We start from the raw sequence: 16,181 nt of genomic DNA, 5'->3' as shown, positions 1-16,181 counted from the left end.
CTGAGGTCAGAGCAGTTGAAGCCTCATGTTGTTTTATAAGTGAGTTATGGCAGATTCCTCCTGCTTCCTCTCAGGCTGGTTAAAGATTGGGCTCTTGTGGGCTCCCCTCCCAGCACGCTGCTTCCAGGCGGCTCTTTGGCTTCTTTGTCTGCTGACCGGTGGAGCCCACAGGGATCCCATCCACCCCATCCCCCTGGTGTCCAGATGTTGCCCTGTCTCTGCTTTGTCCCCTACATGCCAGCCTGATCTATTGCAACATTGCCTACACTTCACTGTATCACTGTAAAAAAACATTGCATCCTGCTTGTAAATGGAATATTATGAAAATTAAGTGTATACGAGTCTTCACAAACCAAAAAGGGAAGAACTGAGAATAAAGGTCTACACATAAACTGTGTGAGCCGTAAGATAACTGATAACATGCCTGTTAACTGCATGTCTGATAACATAGTGTCACTGATTTGGCAAAGAAAAAGCAAGAGCTGAAGAACTGCGCTTCAGGGCATCTCACTCGGGGTCAGTGAGGAGGATCTGAGAGATCATAATAGCAACAGTAGTCAAAAACGAGAACACAGCAGGTGCCCAGTGCGTGCCATAAAAGTCACAGGCAGAGTTGATGGCTGTTAGAAGTCTGTAAATCTTCAATATGGTTAATTTAAGGGCTTTTGATCTGTGACAGCGCTGCATGAAATATATGTCCAATACAAGATCAGAGAGGGTGCGCTCAGTATGAGGAGCCACGTTCAATGCCCAGTAAAGCCGGCCTCTGTTGATTCCTTAGCTCTAAGGCCTGGCTCTAGTGAAGTATCATAATCAGGAGCCTATGCCAAGAGACAAGGCCAAGCTGTGAGTGCGGAGTCCATGCCACTATATGACGAGCAGCCCTTCCAAATCACTGAGACTTCATCAGAGTGAAGAGGGAGGCACTGCAGACATACCCACACACCCAGCTGTTGCGTCCTGTTCTGGTTAGGTCTATGACTCAGAGAACTCCAGAACTGCAGTTAAGACAAACCCAACAACTGAATATTTGCCACATTTAAACAAACTTCCAATAAAGTATTGTCGTGATTCAGCTTTGGCTTTGATCACAACGAGTTACCGTCAGCAAGAGCACAACCAAAAGGTGATGACGTAATGCTCCCAACTACAGTTCTCCAAGCTGCAGAATGTCTGGTTTCAGGCATGGAAATGGAAAGCGACTGTTCTTCATCCATAGCAAATGTTTGGAAACTAGTCATTGTACTTGAGTGGTTTCTACTTGTCCCACTTCACATGACAACATAATCTCCACATTAGCTGGCAACAACCTCTCACAGGTACAAAACAGGACAGCTTGAAATAAGTCCCATCTCAACATGTTAACCCACTTATGCAGACTTAAAAAAAAAAGTACAAGAAGGAAATTGGCCACAGGATTATTGAGAAAAATAGTTCAAACCAACATGGTAAAATGTGACACAAGATGATTGAATCAAGAATTCCCTGTCCAAAGAAAAATGTATCTCAATTCTTTCCTGATTTTTCCTTTTCTACATTATTTGAGCATGGTAGCTGTCTTTTACATTGTGTGAAAAGTTCATGATAAATGGACCAATAGAAAAGTTCTAAACTTGCTTGAGATAAAACCTCTGTACATTTACTTTGAAAGCGAAGAGCACTTTTGCCCTCTCCTTTGAAGTTACCATTTTGGAGATAACTGTTTTTACTTTCAATTTCTTTTTTCAAAAAAGTTGTTGATATATTGTGAGCTAGTGCAGTTCCAGGTTTTTTCTCAATGCCCCAGCCATCACACTGTTGAATTCCCACAACTACCCACATGAATTAACATAATGAAGTACTGATTAGGTAAAAAAGGTACTAGCTGATAACAACAAATAATACTGAGCTGCCACGAGGAGAGGTTTGAAAATGGTTAAACACATTGACCTATAAAAATCACTTGTATTAATACTGTTTATACTATATTATTTGTTGTAAAATTAGTTTTCTTGTCAGTTTTCAGAACACATACACATACACGCTTACTTACCAAATAAATAGCTTTTAAATTCTAATTTTCTTAAGTGTCTTAAACTTTTACACAGTACTGTATACAGACAGTCAGTCAGTCAGACAGACAGACAGAGCAAAAGTCACTACCTGTCCTTTATTTCATTTCCAGTCAAAACAGTCATTAGATAAATTATTTTTTAGCATGAAAATTTTTCTCAGCAAGAGCTTCTTGACAGCTGCACATTCTTTCAGACTCACAGTGCTGGGTTGTCTTCTCACAGTGGAAGGATGGACAGAAACACCTGTGGATTTTTTCTGATCTGAGACAATAGTGGAGCTTGATTTTTCCTCTCTCTCAAAGATGAAAGCTTTAAGTACTGTTTATCTGATGGGGACAGTTTTGGTGGTACCAGGTCTTGCACAGTTGTTAGGTGTCTCAGAGTCTCATTTTTTCTACAGCTTAAAAAAACTCCTGTTTTTTTTACTTATTATTATTATTATTATTATTATTATTATTAATAATAATAATATTATTATATTATTCAAGTGGATTATCTTATATTTAATCTCCTTAGAATTATCTCCTGAAAATGGAAAAACTTGTACTTAAAGGCTGCTTTGACTGTAACTTGAATAAATAAATGACTTAACGAATGGTCTCTCACTTTCTTTGACATTAAAGTAAGGGTTTGTGCTTTGTGAGCAAAGGTATCTGTAGACATTCTGAAAGATTAATTCCCATCCCAAGATGGAATATTAAATATTATAAACAAAAGTGCAGTGTTAATTCTTCACAAATTCCTGCTATGAATTTTAGTGTCTTGAGACTTGTATGAAACAGAGATGGAGAGAAAAGATTGACTCTTTCTTCATCCATGGAGGGAAAAACATCATAGTGCGGTATTTGTGATGATAATTTTCCTCTCTTGCATCCGACAGATCATTTGTTACAGAGACAGGAACAGAGGAGGTGTTTAATCCTGGGACCTGTTTCGCACTTGAAGTGACATTGAGTTTTCCCCCGGTTAGCGCGAGATTGACGAGCCAGTTCAGCCAGAGTTACTACAGAGACTCTGGCCTTTGCATACTCCTCAGCCATCATCCATCCTGGACTGCACGCATACACACCCACACCCACACACAAGTTCAGTGCGTATGACAAACGCTGCGACCATGCTGGTTCAGCCTTTTGGGACGTTTAGTCAAACCTGTCATCAGCAAGAAGATTAAAATGCTTATTTTCACCTCTGTCACTGATCTCATTCATATACAGTATATTAACTTTGAAAAAGTTGCTGATTATGGTTGAATAACAGTCACAAATGATACACAGGCTCTAGCAGTGAGCACTCCGACTCTTGTACCTCTGCATCTTTAGGCACAAAAGCAGAGCCGAATAACAGCGCTGAAATGATTAACACATGCCATCTCCAGCTTTATCGCCGACCCCCGACCCCTTTGAGGAAGTGACTTGTGTGGAGCTGAGCTGAGGCTGCCAGATGAGGGCAGGTTATGGCTTTGCAAGGTGTTTGTCCTGCTTTGTGCTGCAGCTGCAAACAGCTGGAGACTTTTTAAAAGCTTGAAGAGAAGACCTGGTGTGTCTCTGGGTGTTTTCTGAAGGCAACGCCGCAGTCTTGTTTGTCATCTTCGTCATCTGATCCATTTGGTGGATCTATTTGAGTGGTGGTTTAACACTGGTTTTTTTTTGCACGTGGGGGGGGGGCACTTTTCTTAAGAAAGTGCCCACTGTTAAACATGTACAGATAACAGATAATGATGCATAAACCTACACACAGTCACTTCTAAACTAGAACAGCAGCCAATTGTAGTTTTATAGCCTAAATTGTAAAGGGACATCCTGCCCCCCTACCTGGCAAATCTTTCAATTTGTTAATCAAACAGTAAAACAGTAAAATATTACATTTTAAAATACATTTTAGAAGCCTTGATCAATTCATAAGGATTACACTTAATTTTGTTGTGAAAAAAGACAAATGATAGTAAAATAAAAGCATTTGAAATATCAATATTGTCTATTGATTAAATAGTTATTTTGATGATATTCATGGAATAGTTACATTATGTAAATTAAATTAATGTATTATTATTATTATTATTATTATTATTATTGCAACAATAACTATTTAAACAAAGCATACTGAACATCTAATTGTTGAACGTACAGCACATAAAACAAATCATGTGAGGATGTAAGTAGCTTACATTCACAGCTAATTTGTCTTACTGCAAAACTCACACATAAACTCATCTCCAGCAAGACAGCTAAAAATCTTGCCTCACGATCACTACAGCTAGCACGTTATGCTAATCTTAGTTGGTCAGTGAATCTCCAGCCAATAACTGTGTCATTATGACGAAAATCCACTTAATTAATATATAATAGACAATATGCCAAAGTGTGTTTTTTTTGTCCCTTGTCTGCGGGATGGGGCATCCTTGGGCATCTTGCTCTGAAGGTCTGATTTTACATTTTAAGTTTGAAAGCAAAAATTTTTTCACCTCTGAAAACCAAGTATATTGTGTATATATATATATGTGTGTGTGTATATGAGGGGGGGGCATCCTGGGGGCCTTCTTTGTTACAAAGTTACCCCGACAACCCTGTTTTACCATTCTGTACTTCTTGGAATGCAGAAAGATGTTACCTAATGCACTCATTCACTCTTCACTTCTGATCTCGCACTTAATATTTGAGCAAATTGTTTTAAAAAAGTCAAGAAGGTAATATTTGTCTTCAGGGGCTATAACTGCATTTATTTAATTAACTGTATTTAGATTAAGCAGTTTAAGCTTCTTGTTTTTCAGGTCATGTATCCTTGCAGAGCTTCTGTTCACTTTATATTGGTCTGGCTTTCACTGTTTGCATGTTTTGGATAAGATCGTCTAATGAATGCACAGATGCAAATGGGTCATTCCATGCCAACTCATCCAGGGTCTGTCCAGTTACGGCATGAATTTCCATGTAAAGATTCAAGCAAAACTTTAAATTGAACTTATGCAACCATGCAACATCTCAAAATCTCCAAATAGTTTTTATCTATGATTTTTTCAAGTTTGCCCAGGTTCTAAATAATAAATGCATACAATTCTTTTTATTGACCATTCTGGCCCTATATTTATGATAATACATATTTCCTTCAAATCTTTTCCCAAAGTAAAAACAGTTATGTCTCGTTAACATATAAAAACTACATTACAGATGCATCATGACTCCTTTATGGTTTAATATGTGTAATATGTGTAAATGTAGTAAAATATCATAGTAATTAAATTTCTTGTTAGTGGGACAACTGTTATGCACAGAATCTCCTGCTGGTAAGAAATAAAAAAAAGATTTTTAAACATTCCAACTGCATGAAAGGCTTTGAACCTCTGAGAATTTCTGGAGAGAATACTTTTGAAAATATCAGTGACACCAGCAGAACCTAACAATTCAGTAGTCCGCAGAGGCAGCGTATTGCAGGAAAGCACATTACCGCTCTGTTTGATGTGAAATGGTGGCTAGTGTTCATTTTGGAAACCTCAGATGATGATGATATTAATGTAATTATTTTAATCATCATGGACAGAACATTTATTTTGATAGGCAGCAAAACAGGATACTTTGCTGAGTGCCTCTGCAATAGATTTTGCCATTTGTTAATATTGTGCTTCTGTGTCTAATAAGCAAGTGTTAAAAATGATCAAACAATGAAGAGTCATAGCACATCTGTAATTTTATATGTTATTGAAAATTTCATTTTCAGTAGAAATAGGATGTCCGGTTTGAGAGAATAGACTGTCAAAAAGGCTTATAAAATTCAGGTTAAATTGTGAAGCTATTTTAACCTCATGGTGTAGCTTCAAATATTGCATGCAGAAATGAATCATTTATAGACTTGGTAGAAATTGAGGAATACTATGATAAAATGTATTTTTTGCCAAAATATTACTGAAAACTAACAAAGATTACATTTTGCAAATAAATCTGACAACCATTTCTTGAAACTTATTAGCATGAAACTAGTTTCAAAATATTATTATTAGCCTGGTATTTACACCAAGTCACTATATCAGCTCAGTTCAGCCGTTCTGCAGTTAAACTCAATATTTATGCTGTGATTTTGGAACCTGATGGGACAAACTTTTTTGTTGACATTTTGCATGGTTGCATAAAGTAAACTGAAGCGCTTGAATTTTTTCACGTGAATCCATGCCGTTACTGAACAGGGCATATAGGTGATTTGCTGTGGAATGACCCAAAGGTAAATGTAATTTGTAACACAGTGTTCCAACAGAATTTAATGTATTAATAGTCACGTTCAGGCCCTCTACTACAGCTCGTGCAAATCCACATGAATGAAGCCTTAGCTGGCATCAGTTTTATCACTACTGTCATACTTTACAGTTTATGCACAGGAGCTTCCCAGTAGGACCCTCACGGTGCAGTTGCATGTGTGGGGGGCCACATACAAGGTAGCTCACCTCACAATGTGGCAAATGAAATTGGTGTAGCTCTCTCTGCCTTGCAACATCATCATACAGTACACTCCTGTGGCCTTGTTATGTGGGAGTGATATGGAAGGGAAGCCTGTGTACCTGTCTCCCTGCTTTACATCTCACTTCACAGGAGCTTTGTGGGAGCAGTGGGGGGCATTACATCACCTGAAGAACAAATTGAGGAGCATCCCACACACTGTCTTCATTTCTTCTCGACTGGGGGGGCGATGGCCTGATCTCCTCCGCTCTTCCCGGGCCTGTGAACTTCCCGCACATCTGCCCCTACACATCTCCTCACTCTCATGCTCTCTGGGTAGAGCAGCTTTCCCATCACTCTTTTCTCAGACAGCCAGGTTTGATGGCTCTGGAAACCTTAAAGATCAGTTGCATTAAAATCACACAATAAATCTCGCTCCTAACTACGTATGGGAGGATATGAAATGTTTTACTGAAAAACGGCTCTAACGTGACCTTTATCCACCATCTGTTATGCACGGAGGACGCAAAAGCACCGGAAAAATGGAAAACACATGTATGATGCAAAATTCTGTGAAACATAAACAATGCTAAATGCTGCTTGCTTACAAGTAAGCGTATCATTCAAATGTAGAATGTCCAGCTGTGATTTGACCATTACAGGGATTTCTGACCAAGCTAACAACACAAATCACATCGAATTTGCCTCTCAGACTGAGTTGGATTCACTTTCAATGTGATTTTCCAACTTGGCAGCAGAGCAGTTGGGTTATTCCACACTAACTCAGCTACAGTCTGCTAGTCACCATGCTGCAAAAATGACTTGTTTGCAAGTTAAATAATCTGATATGTTTTATGTCCCCCCCCCCTACAATGACTGAACTGAACTGAAAGATTAGCTGCAGAACAATGAATAATACTCCACTTCAAAGCATTGAATTTAAGTTAATCAATTCTCACAACAGGTCAGTTTTTGGTGTTATTGGTGGAGTTTTATTAGGCCAGAGCTTTAAAATTTTACCCTGTAGTGAATATTTAAATTGACTAAATTATTAGGTTGATGTAGTGTTTCTACATTTCTATTCAAACATACACAAGATATTTGAAAATATAGCAAAAAAAAAAATGTTTTAGTTCTATATTTTCTCAAAACAGAGTAACTGTATTTCTTTCTATGTGCCAACTTACATAAGAAAATTATGTCTCATTGAAACAAATATACAGTCCTATGCATAAGTTTGGTAAAACTGGTAAAACGACCTTTTCTTGATTTTCTAACTGAAATTGTTAACACATCCTCTAAAGAAAACACACCTTCACACAAATGTGTGCGAATGTTTTTATATTTTATGGTTGATTTTTCCCCAGGATGTTAAACTCAGCAAGTAAATAGAAATTAGGCACTAAAATTTGCAGAAATGTCATATTTAAGTTTATTTCCTGTTTAGGATTTTTTTCACTCATTTTCACTTAAAAAGAATATGACTGTAATGTGCTATGGATCATTGTTTGAAAATGATTCAAGAGATATTTGACTAATAAGCTCAACATAAAGTGGAAGACACTGGACTTCCAAATGAACCTTTATAATGATCCGGAAAGCCTGTATCTGTTTTTGAGAGGTAATACAGTTGTATGCAAAAGTCTGAAAATCTGGTCAAATTACACAATTGGTGATTTTCTAAATAAAAATAAGTTAATAAATCCTGGTATTTTCTGTACATTATAGTGCTTAATTGGTATTTATTGTCTGAGTATTTAGTATTTATTACCTTAGTATATTGGAAAAAAAAAAGAAAAATATATATAAATGAGCCATAACTTTTGCAAAGACCATAACTCCATTTTTGCAATAAGTTCAGCAGATAAACAGTAATTGTGCATTAAATGTGTGATCTCTGTAGAAGAAAACTTCTCACATAGAAAATCAACAAAATGTGATTTGATCAGGGGTGCCCATACTTTTGCATATGACTATATTCTCACATTTTTTTCTGTTACTGCAGAACTGTATCTCCTGTTACTGCAGGATTAATGATGCATAGAATCTCCTGAAGACGCTACCAACGAGTATTCTCTCTTGCTGGCCGTCATGTCGCAGACACAGAAAATATACATCTAACTCATTAAAATCTTGTGATGTTGCATTTGAACATATGGCTTTTTTCCATATAGTAGCCTAATTGGCTTCCCTCTGTGAAATTACAGACCATATAGATATAACAGATGCTCGACTCTGTAGGAACTTTTCACTTAGGCTGAAACACTGCAATATAACCCAGTTTCTTCTTTCCTTTTCAGACCATATACTGCCTGGATTTAAACAGAGTTAGAAGACTTTATTCAAGAACATCAACATCAGCACAACTGTAGTCCCACTTTGCCCTGAGGTTGTGCCTCTGAGTCACCTCACCTGGTAGAAAAGGCGACAGAGTTAGTCTGATCATGTTTTGCTCAGATAAGACTGAGCTTATCTATTATGTCTTATCCTGAGGGATCACCGTATGGATGTTCTCTACAGTAGTGTATACTGCACACAGAGGGAGACTCAAATAAAGCCACTGAGACGCAATCCTCTCCGCATTCCTTCTTTAGAAAATATTTTCAGACAGTTTATTATAAAAATATAAATGTTTCCACTACAAATCATTTTACATTAGTAGACAAGGCCATCTACATTTGCGCACCCACCCAGACCCACACGCACACACCGGTCTAAAGAAAGAGTAGAGGAGGAGGATGGGGGGCAAAACAGTATTGCTCTTTAGAAGTTTCATAAAGTAAAATACAAAACACTGATAATGTCATCACGTAACCATGTCATAACTTACTGTATGCTACAAAGAAAAAACATTCAAATTGGCACGGTATACTGTTTGTTATCAAATAAATAGGTCATTACCGTTGCTTTTTTTAATGTAAAAAACAAATATGATACAAAATAACATAAAATATAATACAAAGGAGTTTTTGCTCTTTTAAAGTTTGCACACATTTTTCTTTCATTCTTTTATACATACAAACATTTGTACAAAGGGATGGCCGGGTAATCGACAGTACCGCTAGGTTCACCATTGCTATTATTACAGGTCCTGTTTACATATGTACATGCTAATAGCTGAGAGAGCAGCAACATTTACAGGCAGATTGAGGAGGAACAGAGGAAGAGCTAACAAAGTTCCTTCATAAAGTGTTGAATTTCAGAGAAAGTCACTCTCTGCATGGGCAACGTTTTCAGTCTTTTATGATCTGCATAAGCCTTATCAAGATGCACTAATAAAAGGTTCAAAAATGCCAATGACGGTTATCTGAATATAATGACTACGCATCTCCTACCTCGTCAGAGCATTTCTATTTCTGTTTGCAGCCAAAAACAAATCAATGAACAATGGCACAGAACCTCAGCCTGAAGTAGTCGGTTGCATGGTATTCACTTCTCTCTTTTGCTTCTCAAAGACTGAATGAGGGATGTGCATCCTGAGCTTTTGCAATAATGATATAGTACTTGACATTGTCCCTAAAGCACTTCCCCTCACAGATCTTACTACCATTTGAAGATTTTTTATTTTTTTCCAAAATGGACTCACTGCAGTAAATTATAGGATATGTTCTTCACCAAAGTCCTTCATTTTACCTGTCACATCTAACGCTTCCCATCCTCCTCTACAGTCAGAATGTTCTTCTGATCTACTCTCTCGCTGATCTAACTGGACATATGCAGGTGCTACCAACATGTCTGACCATGTTCCAAAATTAGTAAAGTAAAATATTATTCCACAATATGTTTTTAAAGTGATCTCTGAATGTTCAGAAATCTAGGATATACAGTTTACAGTTGCATTGATTTTTCAAGTTGCTGACAAATTCACATGTTCACTTTTGGTTAATATATATCCAGGGGTTCTCTCAACAGCACAAGAAAGCATTTGCTTTACTTTTAAAGTGACATAAACATCCCATCAGTGGAGCAAGTTCACCATATACATGTTGACTCCGGATGTTTCAAGCGTGACCGTTTGAGATGCCCGTTCTCTTATAGATTAATAGTTAATCAAATACGCCGCCCGTTGTGTCAGATCCTCAGAAGCATTAGCAAATTGCTGGAACATCAATCTTGTCTTTATCTGGCAGTCCTGCTTTTATGGGCAACTGTAGTGTAGTTTACTGGAATCCGTTTCTCAATTTCTCTTGTTCTGTAGCAAAATCTGGAAATTAAAGGGGGCTCTCATGTATTGGCAGGCTGTTTGTCTCCTGCCTGCCCAGACACACCCAATCCAACATGACCACAGATAGACCAATGATTCGTGAGGATGGAAGAGGCCTTGAGCTTGAGTTCAGTTCTCTCCGAAAGGGCAGCCTTCCAACAATGAGAGCTGCTGCTTTTGCAATGTTTACTAAAGGCATCTCACCTCTCTCCTGTCATACATTAAGAGCTTTCAGTTGTATCCGCTTGGAGGAGACTGGCCTGGCTCCTGACGGCTCCATCTTGCTCTTCACACACATACTCATGGCGTGTGGAGATCTGACAGGAGCCCGGACTCCAACCAAGAGCACAGGTTCACCAGGCCCCGGAGCCACACCCACTCTCTTCCTTCTTTTCTACATAAGGCAACACATCAATAGCCTGGGAGGCAACACTCTCTGCCTGAGCACCATTAATAAGTGCTGGAAAGACTCTTCTCTTCTGCTATGCACTGATTTCTTTTCACTTGTAGTTTCTACTTTTCTCTAATACAGAATTCCTGTCTGTTAAAGCCAAAAGCAGCAACAGTCACCTGTGTGTACATTTCTCTTTCTTTCCTGTCCCTCCCTTTTTATTCCTTTATTTATCTATGTTTTTTTTTTCTACACAGGAACTGGGCCATTCTTCGTGTGCGTTTCAAGTGCTTTGATGCTGCTCACAATCTTCTTCTGAGGTCCGACAATCGTTACGCCAACTTTCTTGAAGTCCCTGGGAGACGAAGGAGAGGGAGAGAAAGTGTATGAGTGCTGCAGTAGTCACTGAATGACATATGGTGACAGTAATGACAAGCCCTCAGCACTGCTCCGCCTCTACCCTCCTCCAGCAAACCTTCCCTGTCAATCACAGAGACTGGAGTATCCCAGAAGGACACTGTACTGCCACTGCCGACCAGTCAGCTGAGCAGCAGTCATGTCCATGGACAACATGGGCCGCGAAATTCTGCATTCATGGATTCGTGGGTTGATAAAACATGTGAGTTGCTGCTCCACAGATTCAGAAGCACAACATAAGACACAAAGTTCCTCTGCCATGATTTGAGGGGAGCAGCACCTGATAGATCAACCAGACAGTTTTTTTATTTTCTTAATTTAATTAGTTCCATGCAGCAAGTGACGCAAGCTTGAATTATTTACAGCCACATTTCAGAATCTATAACCATATGGTGTATGTTACTCACCCCATGCACACAAACTAATGTTAGACTGTCATTGTTTTCCTGATTAACACTTTAAAACAATGCAGCATAAACAAAATTAGTACAGTCTTGCGAAAATAGATGCTTCAATTTCAGTGGAATGGTGCAAAAAATGTCACATTTTGAGGCCTTGTGAACTTGGACATTATCAAAGCATATTAGTACAAGCAGATCTAGGTTAGAACTGTTCATATATGCTCAGTTAGACAGATCTTTTAGCATGTGCAGTCAGCATGTTGTAGGGCCTTTAAAATAAACATCAGTGCAAGCAGAGAGTCAGCACACAGTGAACCATGATCGAAACCCACCATCCAGTCTTTAAGGCCTAAAGGGTCGTAATTCCCATGGACGGCTCCCACTCAGGACAAGTGGCTGCAGGCCTGACCTCAGCCAGGCAGATTCTATGGATAAAGCAAACCTTTAGAGTGACCGCCACACTGACTGGCCTGGATGCATTTGATGCTCTTAACAAGCAGCTGCACATATATCAGTTCTAACATCATCCAGTAGAACTAATCTAGAAAAAAGTTCTTGAAGTGAAACACTGGAAAATAGTGAACAATGAACAAAGTCAGTGCCATATTGTGCAAGACTACCACCAATAACAGAGTTGTACTGCAAGGGAATGAAAACGCTATCTAGAGTTCAAATTAGAATGATAAGCTACACTGTTTCTAGATTGCAAAAAGCTGAAACAACAGTGACTGCTGTTACTCATTATTCATGCTAAACACCAATTTCTCAATAAAAGGACATCTTAATGAGTTGTTTGGACAGAAAACAGCACAGAGGGTGCAGTGACACACACAAACATTCATTAATCTGTTCCTACAATAGACAGAGGTGATATTTTACAATAATGTCGAAAGATTATGGCAATTACTCAGTTAAAGTGCGGTCCACAATTAATCGGACAATGGCAGAATGGTTAGTTTGGCCCTGTATTGCAGCACATGGGATTTGAAAAGAAGCAATGACTGTCAGCTTTGAGTGTATCTACATCCATACTGGGTGAACAGTGTAGGAATTACAGCCCTTTTTATAAAAGGATAACATTTCCATACACCCATCTTTGGTGAGCTGTGTAGTCAGTACAGCCCGTTTCCTCTATATATAACAGGCTGCTTAGCTGTTTCTTGTTGATGCATGATTATTTCATAAAAAGGGAGCTAACAAAAGGTCCAGAGTTGACTCTATATGTGGCATCTGGAGCCTGTTACTGTTGTCATGAGGACCTAAGAAGCATCAATGCCAAAAAAGCAGGCCATCATGAGGTTCAAAAATCAAAATAAACCAATCACAGACAGTCAAACATTAGGTTTGTCAAAATCAGCTGTTTTATACATTGTTAAGAAGCAAAAAACACATTGGTGAGTTTAACAATAGCAAACAATTTGGTAGACCACAGCAGTGGATGACTGAACGCTTTCAATCATGAAGAAAAACTACTGAACAGATAAAGAACATTCTCCAGGTTGTAGGCATAGATGTGTCAAGGACTAACATAAACAGAAAAATGCATGAGCATAAACTCACAGCATTCAGAGCATGATGCAAACCACTGGTAAGCCACAAGGCTTACCTGCCAAGAAGGGCCACAGAAAGGTTATAGCTAAAAAGTATATGGAAAAAGCCTGTTCTAAGTTCTAAGAGACTTCAGTATAGATGAGCTGAAAAATAAGCTATACCAGAGTGATAAAAAAGTATAAAGAAAAAATTCTGTTATTCTGTTTTTAGTCATAATTTAAATTCTTCATAAAATTCTTTTCCTGGTCAAAAGATAAAATATATATATATATATATATATATATATATACACACACACACACACACACATATATATATATATGTTACTTATACAGTTACTTATGGACTACACAGTATGTATGCATCTACATTACTGACTGCAAACATGCACATTTTAAATTACAGTTAATTTAATATTATTTATTCATTCATTCATTTTGATTTCTTAAAATGTATTAATGGGATAAACCTATCAGAGATCAATGATTCAATACAATAGCAACTGTCAAATTTTACAACCAGTCTTGGTGTAACAACTATGGTGTAAGTGCACTACACTGATTTTCTCCTGGCCAAACTTTCACAGAAATAAAATGCTGCTTGAGCGAGACATTAAATGTCAATTACATGTCAGGACAGCCTAATACTGTGATGTTGACCAAATAAAGCAGAGAAGTGTGACAGGAGTCTGGTGGAAGGATTTATTGAAGATTTTTTCACTTCGTTCCCCAATTTGTCAAAAAAATCCCTGTCACTGTGAGAAGTCTGAAATAGTGACTACAAAACTTGCCAACACTTACACACATACACCCATGAATGAAACAACAGTTATAATCCAGATAAACTGTTTGTACTGTAATAGCCTGTTGAAGGAAAGGTTTGGTATTTTTGACATAAACATGAACTGTTTTGTTCCCACAATAATGGCATGCTGCTCATCAACCCTGACGGTTCCTTTGTTGAATAAGGCTTTACTCTCTTTTTCCACAACAACTTTCCTTCCCAGGACCCAGGAAGGTTACTATAGAGGTAAATGGTACATAAGCGCAGTAAGTATCCAAAGTGACAGGGTGTCAGTTTAAAAGAATCCTTTGTCTTTTTGAGGGGTATTTGTGATTAAATTAAATTTGTCAATAACAGACACTTTTAACAGGGAACCATTTTCTAGATAATTGATAGAAGAGGTGAGTCTTAATGTCACAAATGGGGCATAGGAGGGACAACAAGCATTTAAAAAGGTATGAGGAAGTACTGGTAAAACTCATCAAAACAGTATATGCAAGAATAGTATTGTGTCAATAATTGTGGGTAGTGTGTCAAAATCCTACTCAATTAAGAGTGGAAGTACAGAGCCAAAAATGTGCTTAAGTGAATTAAAATGGGGTACATTTTCATTTAAATGAAAAGACTTTTTGCTGGTGTGTGATGTGATAAATGAGCACAGCCAGGGTCTGTTTTATTTTACACTGTGAATGTAGTAAGGAATAAAAACAATAATAAAATTTATGGCAACTCAACTGATTGGCATGATGATTTTTCTCATAGAGATATATTTTATACTTTGACCAATGAATATCTAAACAATTAGTTTAACAATTAAAAAATAAAAATTAAGTACAGTAACTAAGTAGTTACTTAAGTATTTTCCACCCCTGTATGTAAGGAATCTAAAGACATAAATCAACTGAGAGTTTTGCATCTTTAAAATAGACATTTTTAGCCTTGTGTATATACACACATACACATACTTGCACAATATTAACCTGCCCATACACAGACTTCTGGTGAACAAATCAAATGACAATAATACCAGGGAGCTCATGTTTGACATAGTAAAATGCATCTACATGAACTTTGTGTGCCCTACAGTATTGTTTATGTCTATATAAACAGAGAACAGTGCTGTCTCAGTCTGCTACTGTTGTGGCTGGATGCAGCTTGACAGTTTCTGAACAAATGTAAACATATATTCAGAGCATATTTCAGATAATTTACAATTTGATATTGCTCGTCTTTCACAGTAACAAGAGGTGACTGAAGTATAAAGTATATTCCATGCATTTGCTTTTTCACAGTGGTAGTTTGTGACAAAAAAGTTTTGCTTTGGTAGCGTTTAAAGAGATTATTTAAAGTGAAGAGCAGCATAAACAGTAAAACAATTTGAAGGGTTAGCCACTGTAAGCCTCCTCATGACACATGCTGTAAAAAATCAATCTCAGTCAGAGTTGACAGCATGCCATTAACTCTGAAAAACTCCAAAAGCAGCCATGTACAAACCACATCCTCAAAAATACCAGAGTTCCTCAATTTCCAGGGTTTATAAAATATACTTTCTGTCTGCAATATGATGACCCTAGATTATGAGTGGAGGCTGCCAAAGGTGACTAATTAACAGTACTGTTTAAATATTTTGTTACACAACACTAAGCAAATAGCTACACAGAAGTCACTCAGATGTTAATCCAGCCTTTTAGTAATTTCAAAGATCAGTCTCTGTTTTCTCTCTCAGATATCTCTCCTACTGTGTAGCTCAGTCCACTTCCCATATAAGGTTAAGCCATAAGGAGACAACCTGCATCTTAAGCTACTCAATCTGGGTCATGGGTAAGGGAGAGCATTTCTCTTGCTATTTGCATGCAATTATTTACCCAGACATCTGAACCAAACACACATATAAAGCCCTCTCAGGGCTGGCATTCCACTGTTTAGCTGCCTAGTCCAGAGGGTACCATGCAGTACAACAAA

The 16,181-nt window shown here is 37.8% G+C and overlaps 1 protein-coding gene across 2 annotated transcripts in view; it reads right to left on the bottom strand.

The window, feature by feature from the left end:
- Positions 1–9,058: 9,058 nt before the first annotated feature.
- epha3 (eph receptor A3) overlaps positions 9,059–16,181 on the bottom strand; it is a 90,628-nt gene continuing 83,505 nt past the window's right edge. Inside the window, exons 17-18 of one of the 2 annotated variants that reach the window (XM_036563535.1) lie at positions 12,218–12,310; positions 9,059–11,422 (exon numbers count right to left, since the gene is read on the bottom strand). In XM_036563535.1, the coding sequence (XP_036419428.1) occupies positions 12,235–12,310 (76 nt within the window). In that variant the 3' untranslated portion in view covers positions 9,059–11,422; positions 12,218–12,234. The remainder of the gene's footprint in view (positions 11,423–12,217; positions 12,311–16,181) is intronic. The other variant, XM_036563462.1, reaches the window with a different exon arrangement.

The sequence above is a fragment of the Colossoma macropomum genome, unplaced genomic scaffold, assembly GCF_904425465.1.
Source record: "Colossoma macropomum unplaced genomic scaffold, Colossoma_macropomum, whole genome shotgun sequence".
In the NCBI taxonomy this organism is placed as follows: Eukaryota; Metazoa; Chordata; class Actinopteri; order Characiformes; family Serrasalmidae; genus Colossoma; species Colossoma macropomum.
The sequence above is the reverse complement of the archived record's forward strand: the minus strand, read 5'-3'. Positions and strand labels throughout refer to the sequence as shown.